Source organism: Astatotilapia calliptera, chromosome 15 (assembly GCF_900246225.1).
Source record: "Astatotilapia calliptera chromosome 15, fAstCal1.2, whole genome shotgun sequence".
NCBI classification, from domain to species: Eukaryota; Metazoa; Chordata; class Actinopteri; order Cichliformes; family Cichlidae; genus Astatotilapia; species Astatotilapia calliptera.
The window spans coordinates 6,428,436-6,449,847 of record NC_039316.1 but is presented as its reverse complement, the minus strand read 5'-3'; the positions used below and the strand labels follow the sequence as shown (position 1 = coordinate 6,449,847).

The 21,412-nt window shown below is 40.1% G+C and overlaps 1 protein-coding gene across 3 annotated transcripts; it reads left to right on the top strand.

Moving 5' to 3' along the window:
- The first annotated feature begins 1,605 nt into the window (after nucleotides 1-1,605).
- scml4 (Scm polycomb group protein like 4) lies at nucleotides 1,606-15,021 on the top strand. 3 transcript variants are annotated; one of them, XM_026143219.1, is made up of 6 exons: nucleotides 1,606-1,797; nucleotides 5,714-5,916; nucleotides 9,178-9,307; nucleotides 11,475-11,687; nucleotides 12,761-12,906; nucleotides 13,274-15,021. In XM_026143219.1, the coding sequence occupies exons 1-6, from the start codon at nucleotides 1,641-1,643 to the stop codon at nucleotides 13,397-13,399; spliced, it is 975 nt and encodes a 324-aa protein (XP_025999004.1). In that variant the 5' UTR covers nucleotides 1,606-1,640; the 3' UTR covers nucleotides 13,400-15,021. The 3 variants fall into 3 exon arrangements, with proteins under 3 accessions (XP_025999004.1, XP_025999007.1, XP_025999005.1); XM_026143222.1 differs by lacking the exon at nucleotides 1,606-1,797 and adding an exon at nucleotides 4,663-4,817; XM_026143220.1 differs by lacking the exon at nucleotides 1,606-1,797 and adding an exon at nucleotides 4,663-4,864.
- Nucleotides 15,022-21,412: the final 6,391 nt, after the last annotated feature.

The window sequence follows — 21,412 nt, the reverse complement described above, 5'->3', positions numbered from 1 at the left end:
TTTTGTCCTTCTTGTTGCCATGGAATTTTTTTCACATAATTTCCTCTGGGAATAATTCATTACAGATCCTATAAAGCATGGATATTAAACATAAAGTCCGGGGACCGGAACATGCCCAGGAAAGACTTGAATCCCCACACCTATGGCTTTAGAAAATGTGAAGGAAGGCATAAATTTCAGACTTTCAGCAGTGTTTTCATATGTAGTTTTTCCTTCTGATTAAGACTTTTCTATTAATACTGCCCCCCCCCCCCCGCCCACACACACACACTTAGTATCAAATTGATTCCCATGTGTTCCATGACATCCCTATTATAGAGGGTTCAATTCAATACAGTTTTATTTATATAACTTTATATTTCAAGGACAGACCTACAACAATAGAGAGAAACCCCCACCAATCAGACAATACCCCTTTTGAGCACTTGGCGACAGTGGGAAGGCAAAACTCTCTTTTGACAGGAAGAAACCTGCTGCCATCTGCTGTGCCCGTTGGGAGTTAGTGGAGGGAGAGAGACAGGATATGAGTGAAATGCGAAGAAAAGAATTTTACAAGGACTGTACACAAAAATCTTTTTTGCTGATGTTCCTTATCTCGTTTTGTTTGTGTCTGAAGGAAATGACTTTCCTCTCTGTCTTCTCCTTCCCGTCGAATCGCTTGAGGACGACAGGGAAGATTAATTACAATATGTTTATTTAGCAAACACAGTCACCTTGTAATATCTGATTGCAATTTAAATAAGTTAATTTTGTCACCAGGCTTAGGATATTTATGACACTGTGACGCTCTCTTCTTCCTCATCAAATTGTATTTGCTGATAATCCATAGAGCTTTGCAGTGCCAGCCTTTGTATAAGCATAAGCTGCATATAATTAATATATTTTTGTGATTAGACTGATTGGTTTAGAATCCCTGCTAAATTTCCATTGGTGGAAGTCCATATGGAGCCTTCAGGAAAGCAAAAGCAGCTAAAAATTGCAAGGATTATTTAATCTAAGCCTGAGAGTGATAAATATAACCAGGTCCTCTGTAAACTTGAAATAGCAATTAACAAACAACACACAGAAAACAAGATCTGCTCTCAGCGTGGGGTGATAATATGAACATTTCCATTAAGTCTACAAGTTCTCGGCTCCGCTCTTCCCTCTCATTCGCTTTTGTTCCATTCAGTACAAAGAAGACTAAAGCCACGTTAGTTCACATTAATCAGTAATCCAGCACCCCGGAGGCTGAATTGCATTCGCTTTACAGCATAAAAGACAAATTGTTCCACATACTTTTATCATTAGCTAAGCCATATTCTCCCATTAACTTCCAGTTTATTCCTTTGACCTCTGAGCGTGCACTAGTATAATTACCCAATCGGCATCCCAATTAATTTTTGTGCTTCTTCTGCTCACTCTGTCCATTTCTGTCTTACTCCATCTGTCCTTAAGTTGCTTGCTCTTTTCCATTTCCACACTCATTTTTGGATTCAAAGGTCTAAAATTAATTTTCAGAAGACTTGATCAATGCTGACAAATGGAATAATGGAAAAACTAAGCGTATCAGCCACATGTACACATGATTATTTCTGTGCGTTTTCTTTCTGCCGTTCCAGTGTGGTGCATTTTGCCCTCACGCAGTTGACTTTGAGGGCATGAGACTGCCTGGCACCCTCAGCAAAGGTGTGCGTCTGCACCTGCGTCAAGATCGACGTGACCACAGGGGGCGCAGTTGCTGGCATCTGGTTAACTTGGATCCAGAGTCAGAGTCAGCCGTGCAGAGTATGAAGATCCAGGACTCCGACACACAAAGTACGAGTTTAACAGTAATGTTATGATTAGCTAGAGTGGAAATCAGTACAAGATCTCAGTAGATTAGCAGTTTCTGAAATACACAGACCAACTTGTCTGGTACCAACAATCATGCCACATTTACAGCACTGAGTCAGTACCATGTGATTTCTTATTTACATAAAATGTTATGTTAACAAGCAGGTGAAAAGGTATACCTAACAAAGTGGCAGATGATTGTATATCAAAGACAAATATGGATGCTAAATACGTAGAGATTCAACTCCAGCCATTGCAACAAAAATAAAATGAAAAAATTTGATATTATTCATAAAATCTAGAATTTTATATAATAGAAATGCATTTTATAATATAATATATAATATTATTAAGGTCACACAAAGTAGACAGACATGACTGGGAGTATGTTTTACATTCTCCTATTACCTTGTGAAGCAGAAATGCATAAAAAAGCAAATTTGTAACAATAAGAAGGATATTGGAAAGATGTCCTGTCAGTTTGTGTCACATGTTATAAATAATTCAACATCTACAAATATTTTTGAGACCACAGACCACATCTAAGCCTAGTTTTACATACAGATGTGTGTGTACAGGTGTGTGGCTTAGTCTATGTCAGAGAGCTCCCCCCTCCAAGACCACCGCCATGACCCATAGTTGGTGCAAAGAGCAACACTCCCCACCTCCACTTTTCTCTCTGAAGTGTGCTGTGTAGTTAGAAGGGCTCAGCAGAGATAAGGAGGGGCAGGCGGAGTGTGAGAGCTCGCCTATTTAATACACGCATTGTTGTTTATCCTTTTATTTATTCCCACCTTATCACACAACGCTGGTGCAGAATCCGATTTCACTGTCTGTTACCATGGTGACGCCCTGCCTGAGCTGTAAATAAATTCGGGGGGGGGGGGGGGGGGGGGGGTTATATTGTTACACTGATTAGAAAACACATACACACATATACATAGACAAAAACACACTTATACTAATCTATTCTGCTGCCAAGCAAGGGTATGTTGTCTTACTGCACTTATTATATGCATGCATTTAGGTTTGTGTGTGTCTGTAAGGCGGTGATTAGACTTTTTGTTTATGTGTGTGTCTAGGTGTGCAGTTTAGTGAGGCATAACTATAACTCACTTTATTGCTGTGTCCCCTCTGCGTAAGTGAAAGCGGATACAAATCTCCATGCCCCGAAGCCAGTGATTATGTTATGCTAATCACTGCTGATCGTCGCTGCATGACTGAGTCTGTAACACCAGGCTCCCTCCAACATTTGACTTCCGATGTCCCTCAGCAGGAAAATAAAATCGCATGCAGGGGTTCACTGATTGCTTAATTGTTTTATTAGCCATAAACAAATTAGGCTGCGATCCCAACCGTATTGTGTTTGGGGGTCTGGGTGGGAGTGGTGGGTCCCGTGCAATGCTGAAAATCTTTCTGCTTGCCTGCAAAAAACCCCCCAAAAACTGGCGCTGTCTCATATTGACTCGGTGAGTGTTAATGGGCTCCCACCCCTCATATCCAATTCTTTTTTAAGTAAAAGATGATTATCTGTTCTGTCTCAGTCTGTCTATGTCTCTAATGTGATGTGCCGTAATGAGACAGGACTGATTGAAGAGGGACATCAGGATTAATCTCACCGCGTAATTACTTTTATGATTTATGGCTCTCACTTCTGCGCACTCAGGCCATTACAGTGCGTGTATGTGTACAGTTTTACAGAGTATTTGTCCTGACCTTGCTGTTTACTGTCGTTGTTGTTTTTTATTATCACGTAGACTTCACCTGGCACCTAATATTCACTGTTAAAACATCCCGTGAGCGAAGCTTTGCAGCCGACTCTTGACAAATCTCTTTACACGCTCGCAGAGGCCGCGAATGCAGGCGCCCTGCGTGCGTCAGGGATTGAGGCTCCTTCTTGAAAGGTTAACCTGCTTCTGATTGAGTGTTAAAACCCCACAAATACAGCTTGGAACGGGAACCGGCATTGCAACCAGGGCGTAACTAATCGATATGCAGTGAGGGGAAAAGCCCGAGTTGGTACACTTGTAACCTTTAAGAGCAAATAAGCCCTCTCGAGCCTGCTTTCTTCTTCTTTTCTTTTTTACTTTAGAGACACAGACAAGCCGTTGGCTGGCCCCTTTTCTTTGTCTTTCCATGTTTGTTTTCTTTTTCATTACAGATAAAACAAGAAATGCGTTACATTAGCTGACATAGAAGCCAAAGAAGACTATAAATGAAAGGAAGAGTGTTGAGTTTCTGACAGCAGTGTGATCTTTTATCGCAACCAAAAGGGGCTGTGGGGCTTCTGCTGGAACCGTTTGATGTTTACAGGGAAAATTGATCTCTTTACCTTAAAGCCAGTCTGCATAAGCTTCATGGATTCAAAAGTAATCAGGCAAAGGAAAAACAAATAGCGAGATATTCCAATTTTGGTCTGGACTCTTTAAGAAAATAATCTTCCTGTGCAGAAATTTCTTCTCCAAAAATGAAAAAACAGACATTTTACTGTGTGTAACGCATACGCTTGTAGCACAAAACAGTGCACAGCTTGAATCCTTTGTCACCCGCTCTAAGCCTTCTTTTTTGTTGTTTTTTTCTGAAGACAGGCAAGAAGAACCCCGAGATGCAGCAACTGTAATTACATTACTGTCCCACACTGCCACACACACACACACACACACACACACACACACACACACACACACACACACACACACACACACACACACACACACACACACACAGTGCTTTGAGCTCAGCACGTCTGCCGGCTGCCACGGGATGTTAGAGGCGTGTTGCTATGGCGACTGAAAGGGGACACACAGGAAGGGGGTTAGGGTAGAAGAGAAAGAGGAGGGGGTTGTGTCGGAGATTGAGGAAGAGAGAGAGAGAGGCACGCGGAGTTGCCGGTGTCTTGACAGTCAGTGTGTGGCAGCGGAGGACAGCAGCGGCAGACTGCTGGAGCAAGCGAGATCTGTCAGAGGAGAAGGGGGGGGGACATCCATAAATCTGCTGCTGAGGTGAGGCATCACAGAGACGGCAATTAGCACAGACAGCTGTGTGCATGGTAAGTAACGCTCAGCAGGTCACTTTGAAGCTTTTTCTATTTGAGGAAAAGAGAGAGAGAGAGAGGATGAAAGGCATCGTACGTATTCACGTGGTCTGTCTGCCTCTGTTCCTGTTTCTCTCTCTCTCTCTCTCTCTCTCTCTCTCTCTCTCTCTCTCTCCCTCTGCAGTGGCAAATACTTTGCAGACTGCTGTCTGTCTGCACTGGAGTCAAGTTGCATCAAGGCGTTGTTTAGCCATTTACAGAAATGAAAGAGTAATGTGCCGCTGACCGGGTAAATTGGCAGGAGAGCTCTGAGAAGTAAAGCACAGAGCTTCGTGTTCAAAGGCAAAGTCAGCTGATTCTTTTATATAATTAAAAAAAACCCCAAACAAAATAATATGGATTGATTGATTGAGAGAGGCAGTGTGGATTAATGGCACTCAATCAAACACTTGAAAGTACTGCCTGTGCGTGTGTAAATGTGTGTGTGTCTGTGTGACAGCGCACTTCATTGATTGTTTGATAGTGTGTGTGGGTGTTGTGGGTTTCATTTCCTATGTTTGTGTGTCTGCCTGCTTGCGGGGCTTTGTCTCTCTCTCTTTCCCTCTCTCTCGTAGTGCAGTAATGATATTTATTGCAATCTTTGCAGCTGGAGGGTTGGGGGGGGAGGGGTGGAGTAAAGTACAAAGCTTTATGTGGCTTTGTTTCTACTACTTCCTATATTTTTGGTGTGTTTCGAAGGAGGGGGGCGGTGAGTGTGTGTGAGTGAGCCTCTGAGTTTCCACTGTGATTTGCAGCTGAGCAGTGTTGCACGCTTTTTTAAAAGCTGCCACTTTGAGTTTGATAATCTCTCCCGCTGTCTCTCAGGTCTGATGAGTTCCTTGTCCGCCGGCTCGGAGATGCAGGCTTCCGCTCTCGACCCCCAGTTCATACCGGGGCCCCAAGGTAAGGTGCCTGGCAGGAAGCGAGGACGCCCTCCTATCCGAAAGCTGGAGTTCCAGAGCCACTATGTTGAAACTCTGTCACCTCTTAAGGTCCCGAAGAAAAGAGGCAGGAAGCCTGGCTTTAAGGTCAGTTTAATTTTTTAGTTTAATCATGTAGATGGGCATTCCTTTAATAGAAGAGGGAAACCGTGTCTACACAGCAGTGCAGGAGTCTTTGTTGGTACAGCATACGATCATATACAGTACTGAGTATAGGTCATCTGTGTTTTGAGGCTGCTAATCTATACGTATTTCCCTGAACCCTTGGTGGTTATACATACAAACCACTTCCCTCACATATGTGATCAACAACTGAAAATGCTTTTAATGCATTTTTCTTTTTACACAGAGTGCACTCCGTTGAGTCTTCCTGTGAGCAAACACAGTTGAATTTTCACACAGTTTTCATGTTGTCATGTTGTGTTTTCATTCCTTTGAATGACTAAGGCATTTTCTTCCTTGTGAAACATATACTTAACCTAGCTTTCATTCTTTATTTTGCTCGAATGTCTGTATTCATGATGGCCCACTATTTTCATCACCTACAGCGCTGGGTAGTCTTAAGGCAGCCCTCATTCCTTGCTATCAGCTGAAAACTTGGCATATGTCATCGTGGTGTGCAGTTAATCCTTAAAAAACTGTGAAAACTGGACAAGTGGATGACATAAGAAGCAGTGGTAGGCCTAAAAAACTATCTGCAGCTGATGAACAGCATCTGAAAGTGATGTCTTTAAGAAATACGAAAAATTCCAGCCAATGACACTGGACCTGAGAGATGCATCTGGCACTTCAGCTGCAGCATCTGTTGTGGAAGGATTGCTGTCATGAAGTTATCCTTAAGGAAAGGAAACAGGTAGAAAAGGCTGAGGTATGCTGACTGGCAGCCAGTGGTAACAGGTCTTATGTAGACATTGATCCAGATGTCTTGAAAGACAATGATCTCAAACGTTCTGCAAATGTAGTAAAAGCATACCTGGATAGATAAACAATCAACAGAACACCATGAGTCATGGATTGGCCTCCCCAGAGCCTGGACCTCAAAATCTTTGAAGCAGAGTGGGATCATCTTGGCTGGGAACGCATCAAAAAGCAGCCAACATCCAAAGAAGAGCTTTGAATGTCTTTCAGGAAGCCGGGAGAACTATTCCTGAAGACTTCTTAAAGAAATGAAAAGAAAGCTTGCATATGAGAGTTGAAGGCTGTGTTGAAGAATAAAGGTGGGATTATAAGCTTATCAGAATAGTAGAGAATCAATATTTTCCTTTATATACTATTTCCATTTGTATTTCCAAAGTTTTAAATAAATCGTTGCACCTATAGTTTCCATGTTCCTAGCAAACTATTAAGAAATTATGGGTGGCTCAGTACTATATAGTACGTGAATGAATGGAATACCGTATCCCATGCTCATGAATGAGGTGTCTAAGGAACATCTTAAGGGAACTTCTTAAACTTTGGCATAAACATTCAACACGCATAACCATCAGTAATAAATTTGCCAAATTGACTGTGAGCTCACAAAACACGTTTTTGGGCATAAATTGAGAGTTTTCATAGAATTTCAAAAAGGATAAAATGATGAAGTGATGACATCCATCCATCCATCTATCCATTTTCTTCCTCTTATCTGGGGCCGGGTTGCGGGGGCAGCAGCCCAAGCAGAGAAGCCCAGACCTCCCTCTCCCCAGCCACCTCCTCCAGCTTATCCGGGGAAAAAACAAGGTGTTCCCAGGCCAGCCGAGAGATATAATCTCTCCAGTGTGTCCTGGGTCTGCCCTGGGGCCTCCTCCCGGTGGGACATGCCTGGAAAACCGCGCCCAGGGGGCATCCTTATCAGATGCCCGAACTACCTCAACTGGCTTCTTTCGATGTGGAGGAGCAGCGGCTCTACTCTGAGCCCCTCCCGGATGGCCGAACTTCTCACCCTATCTCTAAGAGAGAGCCCAGCCACCCTTCGGAGGAAGGGTATTCGTAGTCTCATTCTTTCGGTCACTACCCACAGCTCGTGACCATAGGTGAGGGTAGGGGCGTAGATTGACCGGTAAATTGAGAGCTTCGCTTTTACACTCTGCTCTCGCTTCACCACGACAGGCCGGTACAGCGTCCGCATCACTGCGGCCGCTGCACCAATCCGTCTGTCGATCTCCCGCTCCCTTCTCCCATCACTTGTGAACAAGACCCCGAGATACTTAAGCTCCTCTACTTGGGGCAGAAGTGATGACATTTTGTATGAAAAAAGTTAAAGCTGGTAAATGTATCTCGGTATTGTAAGTTGTGATTTTTCTACACTCACCAGCCATTTTAGCAGGTATAATTCAGTTGTTTGTTAAGGAAATATTCAATCAACCAATCGCTCAACACTAGCTCCGTGCTTTTAGCCATGTAGAAATGGTTACGCCAGTGTGAATGTTTGCACCAAAATTTGGTGTAAACAACATAAAAGCATGGATCCATGCTATCTTGTATCAGCATTTCAGCTTGTTTTTGGTGATGGAATGGTATAGTGCAGGGGTGGGCAATTCCAGGCCTCGAGGGCTGGTGTCCTGCAGGTTTTAGATCTCACATTGGGTCAACACACCTGAATCACATGATTAGTTTGTTACCAGGCCTCTGGAGAACTTCAGGACACGTTGAGGAGCTAATTTAGCCATTTAACTCAGCTGTATTGGTTCAAGGACACATCTAAAAGCTGCAGGGACACCGGCTCTCGAGGCCTGGAGTTGCCCACCCCTGGTATAGTGGATATTTTCTTTGCAAACCTTTGGCCCCTTAATATCAACACAGCCTACCTGATTGTTGTTGGTGACCATCCCTATCCCTTTATGACCTGCTGGCTGCTCTGGGCACCATGTCACAAAGCTCAGATAATCTCTAACTGGTTTCGTGAACATGACAGAGAGTTCACTGTACTGTAATGTGGTGGAGCAAGAGATCCACGTCATAGATGTGCAGCTGACAAGTCTGCAGCAACTGTCTGATGCTCTCATGTCAGTATGGACACAAGTCTCAGAGGAATGTTTCCAACATTGCTGAATCCATGCAACAAGGAATTAAGGCAGCTCTGAAGGCAAAAAAGGGCTTAACCAAGACTGTATTTAATAAAGTGTTTGGTGAGTTTATCTGTTGTGGTTGCCTGCCTGCTTTTAAACAAAGCTCACAACAAGATGCTTTTGTCCTCAGCTGTAAATCTACAGTAATGGGCTTTAGCCTAGCCCATTAACCAGACTTTATAGTATGTGCTGCATTATAGGAACTCTACAGCTATAGCTAAGGATTTTCTTTCACCCATGTCAGTTTTCAACATGCAGAACCTCTAATTAGCGACTGCATGTGTATGTTCCCCTGTAGCTGAAGCCCCGGATGGTGATGTCCCCTCTAGCCAATTCTCCTCCCAGCAGCACACCAGAGCCAGAGATGGGCTCCATCCCACAGGACGCTGCCATCGTCCCCCATTCTGCCACACCACAGGTCCTGACAGGTAAAAAGACACAAAGACACGCACAGTTATAATGATCAGTTTTTCCATAAAGAAGCTTGGCCATTAATAATAACAATAGTGGAGAAATAAGCCATTCATTAAAGATAAACATACATATTCCAACATACACATAATCAACCATACGGTCTCACATTCATTCACACATATGCATGCAAACAGATGTGAACTATGGCCCAGAATAATAGGAAGAACGATTGAGGGAAAGCTAACCAATGGTGGTTTTTCAAAATGTGATTCTCATTGTGCATTCACTGGTTGAAGTGATGGTGTGACTTTGTGGCCTCCACCTTCTTTTTTGTTTTGTCTACTTCTTGTATTATCTCCCACCCCCACAACCCCCCATCCTTTACTACTCTGCCTTTGACTTTAATTGAGGGGCAAGATAAAATGCTTCTGTCTATTTTTTTTCCAATGTGATGTTTCATTTTTGTTCTCTAAATACACTAGTGACTGGTTTTCCCTAATTTATTTATCTAATTTAAACCACAAGCATATGTGGATTTATTTAGGATAAAGGGCTCACACCTTCACACATAACCCAGTTACATATTTTGTTTTCCCTTCCAATCTTCCCAGCCTCTTTTCCTTAGTTGCTTAGAAAATAAGATTTTTAGAAGTACGAATCTTAAATATTCTTTTAAATAGGAAACAAAAGTCATACAACCATGCTTTCTTTCATTTTAAAAACATCTTTCCCACCCTAAAGATTAGCCTTGCTTTGAATAAGCAAATATTTAAAGGCTGCCTTTAGTGTATTTAAGGTTAGAGGGGGGAAATCTCATGCGTCAAGGACCAGCCGTTTGCTCTTTGTTCATGCAAATCATGAAAAGTGTTTGATGTCAGACTGTAGACACAGAGATGAAGTGCACATGCGCATATGCATGCAGACAAAAAATCAGCACGATCCCCGTGGTGCCACCCAGACAGATATTGATATTTTTTTTCCTCCAGTGGAAAAAAAGCATTTCAGGAGCATCTATGTATATTGGAAGTATACATTTCCTTTTGAGTGACTAATCTTCTAAATCTTATTTTTAACACGCACATATATATAGTATGTGCCGCAGTAATACGTTATGATGTAAAGATCAAAGACGACTTTTTAGCTGTTGCAATGAACTCGTAGATATGCAGCAAAATACTGCTTATATATCTAACTGCTTATATTTGAAAAGTATCAAAATACATTCTGTAGGGCACATGTGCCTTATTGTGTGCATGTGGGGGTGTGTAATCCTTCAAATTTGCATGCCCAGATCTTAATCATAATTGATTTTTCAGAACACAATAGCAGTACATTTAACCTTTGCATGAGCATAATGCAGAAGTAATGCAAAATCATCTTAGTAGCATATTTCAATGTTATAAATCTGTCATTAGGAAAATCTGTATCTGCCTGGTTCTGACTTAACTAGCAAGCATTTACATTATTGACAAGCTGAAAAGCTGGCACAAAGGGAGCAGACTCTGAGGAATTACTGACTATCTTTCATCCATTTCAGATCCATACAGTTACAGACCGCGGGGGCTTTAATGCAGCTTACCTAAAGATTAGCTTTGTATTTATTATACAGTTCTTTCTATATTATTCTAGTCTGGTGAAAGGAAGCTGTCTAATATACTATATACACCCAAAGGCTTTATACTGGTCTGAAAATATAGTAAGATATTAAGAATCTTTTTTTCTTGACTCATTATAAATTTCATATGGTCATCACAGTCCTTCTACTTTTTGTATCTATCACCCAGTTTGAACAATACAGCCACACTTGCAGTGTTTTGAGGCTATACATTGAGCTTTATGCAATGATTTTTAAGCTATAATAGCTTGTACTATGTTCAGCATCTTTTTGCTTGTTAATATCAACTAGTGCCTAACACAGTCTAAAGCTAAGGCCAACAGGAAATGTCATTAGCTTTTTAATTTAACCTTGTTTTTTTGCCATTGTCTCAGTGCAACTCAGGCATATCAAGCTTTCATGATAATCCATGAAAGTCGTTTCATTCAGGGTTGTTAGGGTACATCCTCTGATAACCATGATGGGATATCTCACAGTATAATTGCAATGGTCATGTTAAAAAAAGAAACTTTTTTTTTTGTTGGGTTTGGCTTTAACAATGCCACTTCCTGTACTTCCCTCCCCAGCGGAGACGCCATTGGCTGATGATTTTTTATGTGACCCACCGGTGGACTCGAGGCGCTATGCTATAGATCCCAGTGACTCTGCATTCAGCGTCACGACGTCACAGTATCAGATGAAGCAGTCCTACGGTTACCGTGGCAGCAGTTGCTCTGCTACAGCAGGCATGTGCAGACAAGCGTCAAGCCCAGGAAGTCACCAGGAAGGAAACAGAAATGGTGAGGCTATAAATTATTGCCAGGTGCACTTCCATGCACATCACCTGTGCCATTAGTGTTGGTTTATACTTGCATTGTAATTATGTTATCCATATCTTTAGAGATGAAATTATTTAGACAAATGAAGGCCCAGATCACTCATCATTCAAGAGATGTTTGCATTTATTTTCATATGCATTTCTTTAACATCTGCCTACATCTATAGTTGTGCTAGTTTACAGCATAATAATGTCATTTGTGGTGTAAGTGGTTTGGGATGGGTTTCCATCATAGATCTGCCCAAGTAAAGTCACACAGTCAGGTGTGCTGTAGCTTTAGTGTGAGAAACCCTGGAGTTTTTTAGCTTCAATATAATTGAATTTTGTGCAATGCAAAAAGATTAACCTGAGACCTCTACCGAAATATGCTGAGATCAGCAATCTCTGGAAGACCCATGAGAAGAAGCTTGACATAAGTAGTACACATGCTAATACTGCCTAAATTCAGTGTGACTCAAAGGTAACACTTTGTAAAATTGTAATATACAATTTTTAATTGTCGTTTTCCCTAATTGGTTAGCCTAGGAGGTGACAGTGTCTCTGTAATATTTCCTTCAGACAGAGCTAGGCCAGCTACTTCTAGCATTTTCACAAGCATTGTTTTGCCGACTTATTTTGAAACGATGAGTTGAGAATTTTGGCCGACGCCATCTACGTTATTCGAAACAGGAAGTAAGGAAAGAAAGGGGTTGATTGGCTGAGAAACCAAGTATTCTGCTCAGTAACTTTTTACTCACAAGCTAAATTACACCCTCCTTCATCATCTATGTAAATCTAACTGGGTGAAATTTCAAAATAAAAGACTGCTGCGCTATTAATAAAACTCAAAACTAGCGATTGAGACGTTATCTCTTAAGTGTTTACAGAAGCCAAAAAAAACCAAAAACCCAGATGAGCAGTAAAGGCTCTTTCGCATCACTTCAGAGTCTATAGACTGTGTTCTAAGTTCTTTTCAGGCAACATTATGAGATCATCAATTTTGTTTTTGTTTTTTAGAATAAAAATTCACCCTGCCTGTCCTCTTTTGCTATCTAGCCTACAGCCCGATGTCAGAAGCTGGAGAGTGCAAGCGTCCTGTTGGTAAGGACCCTTCCAGCTGGGGTGTGGAGGATGTGGTTTGGTTCATTAAAGATGCTGATCCCCAAGCTCTGGGACCCCATGCGGAAGCATTCAGGAAGCATGTAAGTCCGACCCGCTTAATGCCGTGTAACTTAAATACTAAATGTACTGGAACTGAGCTCATTTCCCAACATGCACTGGGGCACAGCTTACAAGAAGCAGGGTATGCTTTCTATTTAAAAATCTCTTATATGACAGCTGTAGCTCAAATTATCTGTCACCCAGTGCCCTGTGGTCCTGAATGTAAATGAGCTGAAATGGAAACTGCATGAATATTATTAAAGAATTTTTAAAGTGCACGAAGGTTTGTCCCCGAGCCTTTTAAATAAGTCACTGTGCTGCCTCCATTTCTCACACAGCACTTGAGTGGAATATTTAAAGTAATCCTTTTTTTCCGTTGCTTTACAACTATATCTTGCTATATTCCAGGAAATAGATGGGGACGCCCTACTTCTTCTGAAAAGCGAGATGATGATGAAGTACCTGGGATTGAAGCTGGGACCAGCGCTCAAACTCTGCTACCACATCGACAGGCTCAAGCAGAGCCGGTTGTGAGCCGAGTCCTCGATCGCCTCGTTAATTTTTAAGAGCAACGAGTCGGTGCCGATTCCCGAAACCTTTCTAAGTCATCAGCAATACATCACGAACGTCTGATCCAAATATATGCTGGCTTTTACTACATTTACACCACACTTTGTCCACAGATTGGACACTGTGACTGTACATGTTAGGACATTTAAGAGCTCAAACAGTTATTTTACTTTTGTCTCTCTTTACTTTGTACCTGAACTGCTATAGATTGTAAATAGTTTGTCGCCAAACAGATGGCAGCTACGGTATATTGAAGTACGACCTGTAATAATAATTTTTGAGCTTGGGCATTGTTAATTTGTGCAGATCATAATCACTGGATACTGTATTATATCATTATAAACTTCTAGGGTGCTTTACCTCAGTAACACATTTAAACTTTACAAAGTCTTGCTGCTGGACTTTTAAGATAGTCCATTTTATCCTCACTTGGTCACGTTTATCCAGGTTAAAGTTGGTGACATGACTTGTAATTAATAACTCAAACTGTTCATTAAGTCGATTTGGAAGTCTGTTGCAAGATAATCTAGAACAAAACAGCGCTGTTACTGAGCCATTTTGAGAGCACAGTTCTCAAACATCTCTGAACTTTAAGTGCACACTTGTTGGCCAAGCAAATGGTTTATGTGCCAAAGACTTGACAATACAAAGTGTACATTTATAATACTGGAATGTGTAAAACTTCATGAGAAAGGAGTGATAGAGCTCATATTTGGAAAAAGTTTTAAAAAATAAAGAAATAAAGAAAGAAGTGATTTGTTAACGTGAAGATTCTGACCACAAACCACACCGGAGCTCGAGTGAAGCGACCAAGATTTTTTACCAGTCGTAGATGTCTGTAATCACACAGTGCTCATAATGACAGGAAGGAAATATGACTTCTTTTTTCCACTGAGGTTGCAATGTAGCATGAGACAAAGCGAATTTAATAAACCTCGTACAACTGGGTGCTCACCGAAACAGATACTACCACTACAATCACTACATTTTACAACATATCTACTCGCAAACTTCACCTCTGTGACTTCCTTCAGGTTACATTCTTCTCATACGTTACCTCTTCAGTCATTTAGAATGGAGCAGGATTTCATCCCTTAACTGTTAAAAAGGGAAACTGCTGTATGTAAAATGTCTCGAGCATTAACATTTGGGGGTTGTTTTTGGTTTCTTTTAAACATTGCCATGTCAGAATCAGGGCTATGCAGCCACCAAATTCAGTTTTCTTGTGTGACATTGTACAAAAGGTAGTCATACACAGTATTTGTCAAACTTAGTTAAACAATGCCTTTTTTAATGTGTATAGTACTTGTTACTTACTTTAATTTTGTTTTTTTTTCAATGCTTAAATGCTTTGTTTGTACAACACAGACTGATTAGTACCTTTTATGATTAAAAAAACCAGTTTCACTTTATCAAACTTGATTTTAAAGACATGCAAGAAATGAACACAAACATTTAGCACATGAGCTATTTCAACAAATTTAAGAATCTCTGGATGTTGTCAATTTTTGAGTTAGTGACCTATGTTAATTGAATTTTGATGTTCTTTACTGTTTGATACTTAAATAAACCTGGCTTTATTTTAATCCTGTCTCTTATTTAACTGGATTTTGTGCTGTTAGTTAACATAAAGGATGAAAGATAAAACTGTGTTTATTTATCTGAAATAGGAGCTGTATGGTAAAACAGACAAAGCAGGATGTATCATAGCCAAGGAACTGAGAATATGATATTTCTGGGATATCAGCATGTATAGAAAATTACCAATGACAGAAATAATACTATCAATTGAATTTATTTAATTGAATTTCTTCTCTTTTTTGAAAACCAATTGTAAATATAAATGTACAAAGGTTTACAAAAAGTACATTTACGGGATGAACTACTGTGAAGTGAGGCACCTATAATACATCCACTGAAGCTACTCAGCCATGGAAACCCATGTCATGAGGTTCTTGGTGCACAGTTTTGTGTTGATAGTAATGCCACAGTTGGTTTGAAACTGCTTTTATTGAATCAGCAGAGCGTGGATGACTTTTACACACCTCAGCACCCGGTGACCCAGCTCTGTAACTTTATGTGGTCTGCCACGTGGTCTGGCTGACTTGCTGTGGTTCCTAAACACTTCCACTTTGCAATAATACATATTGCAAAGTAGACAGAACTGCACTTTGCAAATCAAATGATCATGTTCACATATGGTGCAAAGGCTAGAATGCACTGGTGCTGCAGGTTTTATCCCACAGTATCATAGAGCAGTTAGAATATCAGATTGATTATCAGCCGTGTTGGTCAAGTTACTTGAAAAAAGTAATCAGTAGCTAATTACTTCCCCCAAAAAGTAATCCCGTTACTTTACTGATTATTTATTTTCAAAAGTAATTAATTGCTTAGTTACTTTTTAAAAACACGATTTACAACCTGAATAGGTGATAAAGCAATAGATTTTTCAGCCCAATTCTACTTTTTCTGCATAATCCATCATACAAAATGTAATCAAATGGAAAAGTCTCTTTTTAAAACTTGTTTTATTAGTTTTAATCGTTTAACTTTATGCATCAAGCAAAACTTTAATTATATGCAACATTCTCTGACTGGAAGAAATAAGCTTAATATTTAAACCTATTTTCTGCACATTCCAGCACATAAAATAAAATAATTTTTTGTGTTTACACTCACTTTTTCAAATAGATGCAAGTAAAACACAGCAGAAAATAAATAAAGTCAAAGACTAGTGGTCCTGTTGCTCTATTTTCACCTGTAAAGCAGGAGTAGGGTAGGCAGAGGTTTGCCCTGGTGCAGGTGAGCCGCAGCGGTCAGTTGAAGAATCCGCGAGTTTATGTTTTTGTCACTTTTTATGGAATCAAACTCAAAATAAGGTCAGTACTTCCACGCTTTAAACGCTGCACGCTCATACTCTGTCCTGCACTGGATATATTATCCATTGTTGATCTGCACACAGCTGTTGTCACCAACGTCGCAAAAGTAATTGGATTACAGAGATGGGCAGTAACGCGTTACTGCTTATCAGTATTTAGTAAAACCTTTCGCTGTGAAAACAAGCTACAACAAGCAACCACAAATTGCTTTCCAATTTTCAGATTTTTTTCTTTGCACTTTCAATAACTAATATTACTATTATTACTATATTACTAATAAGTGTTCATTTAAGCTGTGATTTGATTGTTGATATAGAAACACATGATAAAAACTGAAAACCAAACAGGTCATTTACAGATTCAATTATAAAAAGAAAAGATTAATCAATTATAGCAGAGGCTAAAAGCATCACAAAGGGAAAAATTCACAAACCTCAGCGACACAGGAATTGACTGCTACATTCACATGTCACTTTATTAGGTAAATCTTGCTATTGCTTTTAGCTTCGGAACAGCCTTAACAGTTCATTGCACAGATTCAATAAGGCGCTGAAAATTTGCCTCAAGATTTTGCTCCATGTTGACATGATAGCATGACAAGATTTGTTGGCTCTAGATCCATGATGCAAATGTCATACTCCACCACATTCCAAAAGTTGCATACCTTGGTTGTGACGATGAGTGGTTATTAGAGTTACAGTTACAGCTTGAAGCAGTCTGGCCATTATTCTCTGACCTCTGCCATCAACTAGGCATTTTCACCCAAAGAACAGCCACTCACTGGATATTGTTTTCTTTCCAAACAGAGTAGCGGTGTCTAAAATACTCAGACCAACAACAATAGCACATTCAAAGTCACTTAAATCCCATTTCTTCCCCATTCTGATGCTCAGTTTGTACTTTACAATGTTGTTTTGACCATGCATACATACCTAAATCCATTCAGCTGCTATCCTGTGATTGGGTAATTAGAAATTTATATTAATGAGTAGCTAAACAGGTGTGCCTAATAAAGTAACCACGAGTCTATGATATTTTGAAAAACGTATCTAGAAATTAAAAGAAACACTGTAGTAAACACTTAGTCAGTATTCAACACTTATAAGAAGAATGGTCGTAATAAAGAATTTATTTATTTAGTTAATTAAGTATTTAGGTACTTAGTTGCTATTTTCTCAACTTTAGCTTGTCTGCTAACCTTCTGCTACACACTTCAGCCAGTAGGTGGCACGCTTGAGCAGTTAGCTAATTGCTAGTAAACCCAGCACACGAAGAAGAAAAAGACTCGCAGGAGTTCACTTCCTGTATTAAGATTTTCATGCTTCCACAAATGTGTGCATCTGTCAGACAGAGGTGAACATGGCAGACGTCTCGGAGAGGACACTACAGGTCGCCGTTGTGGTTTCTTTCGCTGCCGGCTTCTTGGCGGGGTGGCAGGCAAACAGAATGAGGAGAAGGTTTCTGGACTGGAGGAAAAAACGACTCCAGGAAAAGCTATCAGAAACACAGAAGAAACTGGATTTGGCTTGAATGGTAATGCCATATTTATGACGACACGCTGTTGAGTTACAGAGCTTAGGATATGTCGGTTAGTAAAGCTTCGAGTGGACCAAAGTGATGCGTATTATTTGCTGTTATTTGCACAGTATCGCTGTGATGAATTTATATACGTAATACAAGTCACTGTTGTCACAGTTTGTTTGTCTAAAAATGTGTCTTTCCTGTAAGGTCTGCGGTATGAGGCTCTTGGATTCTGGATGTGGATCCTACACCATGTTTGTGACCGAGGGAAGGAAATCTGAAGATGACCTACCTGTATGCTGCACTACCTGTATTTGTCTGCCACGCCTTTCAATTTAAGACTCTAATTCACTCTAAACCAGTTCCATGAAAATGGAAGCAACAGCATTTTGTTGTTGTTGTTCTGCTAACAAAAAGGGAGTGGTGGCCCTGTCCCCAGTGCTGTTCTCTGCCAACATGTCTCCATCTCTGTATTTGTCAAATAAATTTTTTTTTTTCCTATGTTGAAAGTCGTTATTCCACAATGATGTTCAGGACTTCAGATAATGTGGTGATATATTATTGAAGCTGGCACTACACTCTTACAACTTAAAAGTTACCTAAACTCTATTACAAATAAGTGGGATTATAATTTTCTCCTTATAGCATAGGAACTCACAATGAAAGGAAAACACGCAGCACTCTTTCCTTCAGCCTAGTAAACTTTTACTGACGTTTCTATCGATAAAAATTTATTATGTGAATAACTGCGCCATCTGCTGGATGAACGCCAAAGTCACCTTAAACAGCTCCATTGGGAGCCATGATTACACTAATTGATTTTTTTGTGTGTGTGTGTGTCATTTTGTCCAAGACTCGGGAAAGGATCAAAAGGCAGAGGTTCATTTAAAATACAGTATTATGCAAAATTTTTCAGGTACCTGTCAGTTCTTGATATTTTGCTAGTAAAATGGGAAAAGAGTGCAGCAGTTTATTAGCTAAAGCAGAATGTTTACAATTTTAATAACGTGGAAAATCAGTATTTGGTATTTGGTCTTTGTTCTTGTTCTTCCTAAAGACCATTCAAGGCTTTTCTTTGGGCATTGGCTGCCTTTTGTTCTGTTCTCTGTCAAAATGAACCCCCACTGGTTCAATAATGTTAAGGTCCGGGCTCTGAGGAGGCTAATCCATGACCGATAGTGTTCCACTGTGTGTTTTTCTATCCAGGTATGCTTTCATTGTTTTGGCAGTGTGTCATTCATAATTCCATTAATTTTTGACAACCTCTCCACAACACCACTGACTGAAATGCAGCCCCTCCACTATGTTTTACAGATAGCTGTTGCAACTCTATGTTGTACCTTTCTCATGACCTCCTACATAAATACTGACAACAACTTCAACCAATAATTTTAGATTTGAAGGCATCTTTCTATAAGATACCACTGATGGCATAACTCAGCCTTTTCTCCCTGTTTCCCTTCCCTAAGAATGGCTTCTTGACAGCCACCCTTCCACTGAGACATTTCTGATGAGGCTTCAGTGAACAGTAGAGATGCCAGATGGATCTTTCAGGTGCTGTGTCACGACTTTGCTAGGTTTTGTCTTATTACTTTGGGACATAAAATTGCACGAGTGTGTATGTGAGATTATTTACGACATAATAGCGATGAACACTGGTTAAAACAGCCCCTGAAAAAAATTCTGGGGAATCACTTCTCATATATCTCCACATAACAAGCACTACTTGGATTTTACTGACTCGTTGTGTAATAACACAGATTTTTTTTCTTCTTTCTCGTTTTTGCATTTTTCCCCCTGTTATTTGATACCAATCATGTATCAATGGATTACTCACAGAAAAGATGCAAGAATCCAGGATTTTTCCTGGATTGGGGAATCGAAATGGATTTGCATTTATATAGCAGTTCCTAGTCTAACTAGGAACTGTAGTCTAACTCAAAGCATGTTAGACTACAAGCTGTTATTCTATTTGATAGAAATCTAAAGGCAAACTCATAACTGGGAAAAATACTAGAGTCGCTGTCTAGGCTGTAGACGTTGATGGCGATTCAGTAACACAATTGCTAAAACCAATTAAGTTATCCAAAAATATGACTATTACTGGGATAATATGGTTTACACACCTCAATACGGCACAATTAGCCATTTTTACAATTGTCATGGTACCGTACTGAGCCCCGGTGTCCCTGGGAGACATAAAACCTGGAGTAAGTACAAGCTAGTAAAACTAGCTCCTGTCTGGTGAACAGCATCTTCAAAGGTGCAAACTACCACAACCAGCCACAAAAAATTATATCTCACATCTGTACCTGTGTTTTGTATCTAAATACACATTTACACCCTTCATGTTGATTTGCCATGACTTCCATTGGCCTGAAGTTGTGCACCCTCACAGCTTATCTATAGGTGGTGCTAGTGATCTTTGTTAGTTCATGCTTACAAATCAACTTTTTGCCTACAGCATTCCAGTCACTGGCTCTGAAATGAGATCTTGTGAGCAGATCTCTCTTTTTCATCATCACCAGTCTAGTGGGCCTATTACTATGTCTCAACAAGCTTTTGGCAAGACTTTAAAAAGTCCTTTTTTTCCTGAAGCACTTCATCAGTGGCTTGATGAGAAAGAAGGTGGAGAGGATACTGAAGGGGGATCAGGAGAGGTTAAGCTGACAGATAAATGTTTAAAAAAGTGTTCTCTGGGTTTCAACTATTTGGATGTCTTGGTTTATTTATTTGTCTTATACAGCACTCAGAAAAAATATACTAAACATCAAAATCCTTCTGAATCTGCCTGGGCTCAGCATCAATTTGTTCTGTGTGGAGATTTTAAGAGATTCATGTTAAAAGGGATACAATTAACGCTAATTTCTAAGGTTGGCTTTTAATTACCTTGATTACTTTAATTAACATGCTAACTCTAAAGTTAGGGTTTGGGTCATATACTATTAAGTTAATGTGAAGCTTTTAAATTAAGCTGTGTAAAACTATCAACACTCCCTGTATAAATTATTTTTTAATGATTGCAGTGATTTGCAAATCTCACAAACCCATATTTTATTCACAATAGAACATAGGAAAGACATCAATCAATCAGCTGGCTGTTTAAACTGAGACATTTCACTATAGAAAAAAAAAACATTAGCTTATTACTTTGGTCACCTTTGTATCTGGACATCATACTTTTTGTTAATGTTGATTTATTACCGTAATCATTGTTGCCACTCCTGCCCATCAAGGATTAGGTCCACTACTTTATTGTGTCTTATCAGGGGATGAAATGTGTTAGTTTTTTCTTTCTTCTTCAGAAAAGAAGAATATTGTGCTATTTTTCTCTGACATAAGATGCTACCTCCTCCTTTCATTTCATGAGGCGCCAAATGTTTTCAGTTGATGCAGGCAGGCCAGATCAGCACCTGCACTCTTCTACTGCAAAGCCATACTCTTGTAATAGATGCAGTTTAGCTCTGTTTTGCTAAAATCTGCAAGGTCTTCCCTGAAAAGACGTTTTCTGGATGGGAGCTTATATTGCTCTAAAACCTGTAGATATCTTTCAGCATTGATTGTGGCTTTCCACCAA

Coding starts and splice junctions, on each gene's coding strand:
- scml4 (XM_026143219.1), top strand. CDS start 1,641: ATGAGACTGCCTGGCACCCTCAGCAAAGGTGTGCGTCTGCACCTGCGT. Junction 5,917..9,177: donor GCAGGAAGCCTGGCTTTAAG/GTCAGTTTAATT, acceptor GTTCCCCTGTAG/CTGAAGCCCCGGATGGTGAT. Junction 12,907..13,273: donor CGGAAGCATTCAGGAAGCAT/GTAAGTCCGACC, acceptor GCTATATTCCAG/GAAATAGATGGGGACGCCCT.